The sequence below is a fragment of the Cajanus cajan genome, chromosome 4 (assembly GCF_000230855.2).
Source record: "Cajanus cajan strain Asha chromosome 4, NIPB_CcT2T_4, whole genome shotgun sequence".
In the NCBI taxonomy this organism is placed as follows: Eukaryota; Viridiplantae; Streptophyta; class Magnoliopsida; order Fabales; family Fabaceae; genus Cajanus; species Cajanus cajan.
Genome location: NC_138520.1, coordinates 536466 through 539491, shown reverse-complemented (window position 1 = coordinate 539491; position 3026 = coordinate 536466). Strand labels below are relative to the sequence as shown.

General features: G+C 34.9%; 1 protein-coding gene across 1 annotated transcript; it reads right to left on the bottom strand.

Moving 5' to 3' along the window:
- Positions 1-2356, bottom strand: LOC109810187 (large ribosomal subunit protein uL18). Its single transcript, XM_020373591.2, has 9 exons — positions 2217-2356; positions 1928-1997; positions 1746-1837; positions 1446-1572; positions 1240-1319; positions 1037-1153; positions 818-952; positions 540-709; positions 1-291 (listed from the first exon to the last, which is right to left on the bottom strand). Exons 1-9 carry the CDS (start codon positions 2217-2219, stop codon positions 186-188), a joined length of 900 nt encoding a protein of 299 aa, XP_020229180.1. The 5' UTR covers positions 2220-2356; the 3' UTR covers positions 1-185.
- Between the last annotated feature and the right edge of the window lie 670 nt (positions 2357-3026).

The following is a 3026-nucleotide window of genomic DNA, read 5'->3' as shown; positions in this document are numbered from 1 at the left end:
TTTAATGGTAAGAAATTATCTTCTGAGAACCAACCACGTAAATTGAAACATATCAATCCAAAGCTAATTCAAAATATCCAAAATTTGTAACCTGTAAATTAAACAGTAAAAGCAACAAAATTCCCAAGAAAATGAATTTAAGATATTCAAGATATGCAGATTTGAGCTGCATTCACAACACAATTTCACTCATCATCATCTTCGTCGTCACCAGCAGCCGAATTAAGAGCCTGCAAGCGTGCAATCAGTTTTGTCTTCCTCTCTTCGTAAGTGAGCTTCTTGAGATTGTACCTGCTCAAAAGACCAAACAATATATACCTTTAGGAACATGTCTACTCAGGAAGTGCGATGGTGAAACTGCCTACTAAATATTATCATTCAATCATTTGTCATGCAAAAGCAAAATTATATGGACATGCGATACCTGAAATAAAGGTCATCTAGCAACCTCAGATGATTTACTATATACATCGCATATGCAAATAGACATGAATTACACAATTTGATGAGTCTGAATAGAAAACATCATAATGATTTACCTCTTGTGTTCTTTAGGTGGCTGCTTCTCAGACTTCTTGATTGTAGAATCTGCACGAATGGAAGCATGAACCTTTTTGTATAGCTCCTCAAGTCCGTCAGCCTCTAGTCCACGCTTGATATATTCACTGAAGTGTAGCTGGTATTTCTCTGGTTCATCTTCCGCCAAAGTCTACAAATAGCATCACAAAGGTCACAAATTTGTGGAAACTCCTTACTATGATGAGTGCAAAAAACCAAATTTACATTGAAATGCACCAATTAAAATCTTTGCACATGCCTTCATGTAGGAAGCAACATGTCCACCAAAGATGTATTTGCGGTGAACATCAGGATCTAGCTCCTTCTTGTCCTTGTCAAAACCAGCAAACCTTTTATCACTGTGAGGGATATCCAACCCACCATCCAAAGCTCCCTGCAATCCGTCACAACTATTCAGTATCAATAGATTGAAAAGAATAAAGGACGATGGTTATCTTTTACGCATAACCTCACATACCTTGAGGGCACCAAAGACCCGATTACCAGTTGTCGTTTTAATAAGACCAACATCAAGGAGAGCACGGAATGGCCTCCGGGTGTCAGCAGGTTCCACTGAAAAATCCTCTCCAGTAGCCTGAATATGATATGACCAATCAACATACACAGAATAAAGTAGATGACTAGATAGATGCATAAACAGTATAACACATCCTTATATACCTCTACATTGCCCTCATACTCCTCGTCCATTTCAAGCATTTTAAGAACTCGGCGAGCCAATAGGAGTCCAGTGCAGTAGGCTGGGCACAATTTGTAATTTTTAATCACAAGTATAAAACATTATGGTAACAGAAGGGGAAAAAAAAAAGCAACAAACACACACTGGTTAGGTAGAATGCAAGAAAGGAATTCCATATATTATGTACCTGCAGCATAGTTTGTAAGGCCCACTTCAAGGCCATAGCGTGGCAGTTCATGAGCATATGCCGCAGCAAGAACAATGTCACCAGCAATGCTAGCAGATGTTATTTGAGCAATAATGTCCTTGTTTGTCTAATAATATGCTAAGGAGTTTTCACTTAAAAAAGGGTTAAATATTGACAACGAAATTAACTTTAAATTATGAAGTAATACCGTTCAAACACTATGACAATTAATAACTAAAGCATAAATGCAATTAAAACATTAACCTACAGACCAACAATCAACAGGGAACAATAGGATACAAATCGAACCACAAAGCGGTATTTTGGAGTGTTGTACTTGTTCTTGTCCTGGTTAATCAAGCGAATCCTGGCTCGATAATCAGTCTTTCCCTCTGCAGATTGTTTAAGCAAAAAAGAGAAAATTCAGCATCGGAAGTACAACATAATAGAAAGGGGCAAAGTGAAACGACTAAAACTAAAACCTCTTCTTCTCTTAAACTTGACTTGATATCTCTTGAAGTAGGCCCTTGACTTCTGAGCCTTGACATATGCCTTTTATTGATGAACAAACGTTGTTAGTGTTCTTGCCTAAAAGCACCCCCATGGGGCATTGCATTACACGCACAATATCGCATTTAAGAAACGAAACAGCCAAATTATAGCACTCACTACATAAACCCTAATTCCTTATGGGTAGATTTACTAACTCGCCTATCACAGAGTGCATACAAAATGAAGATAGAACAGAGAAGAAGAAGAAGAGATACATACCATTTTGCAATTCAGTGACAGCACGCAGCGGCTAAGGCAGACAAAGGAGGAGGGAACGGTAGAAGTAGCAGGAAGGGGTTTTTAGGGTTGTTTATGGGCTTCGTCTACGGGCTTTATCACACTTTTTTGCCTAGGCCCAACAAGAAAAAAAAAACGTTTCCTTTTTCCCAGACCACTTAAAGCTAAAAAAGTAAAAATAAAAATAAAAAAACATGAATTCATTTTTTCTATTCATGGCTAAAAGTTAAAATGACGGTGTGTGTTAATTTATTTATTTATTTATGCAAGGTACATATACTTGGTTATATACTTATCTATAATGTATACATACTATTCAGTGACCATAATTTTCGTTTCTATTTTTAATCAGACTCTCTTACCCTTAAATAAAACATTTTTTAAAACTACTAACTCTTCTTGAAAGAAAAAAAAAACATTTATTAATTTATATGGTTACTTATTTTAAAATTTAACTTACAACTATTTTTTCAGAAAATCCCTAAAAATTACATATAAAATTTTCATTAAAAAAATCAAGTTTAGTTTCATATAATGTTTTTCTCTCCTATATTTTAATTTTGTAAATTTAGTCTTTTAATACTATAATTAGGTGTGTCAACAAGTGAGACAAGTAAGAATAGTAGCTCACCCCATGAGATAAATATTTATCGTACTTATCTCCATATTTGTGCATTATTTGTTGAGTGGATACTCACATGTTTTTTCAATATTTATGAATATTCATAGGTACACGTGAATATTTACTAAAAAAATTATATTTTAAAAATAGTTAACAAAAATATTTTAATC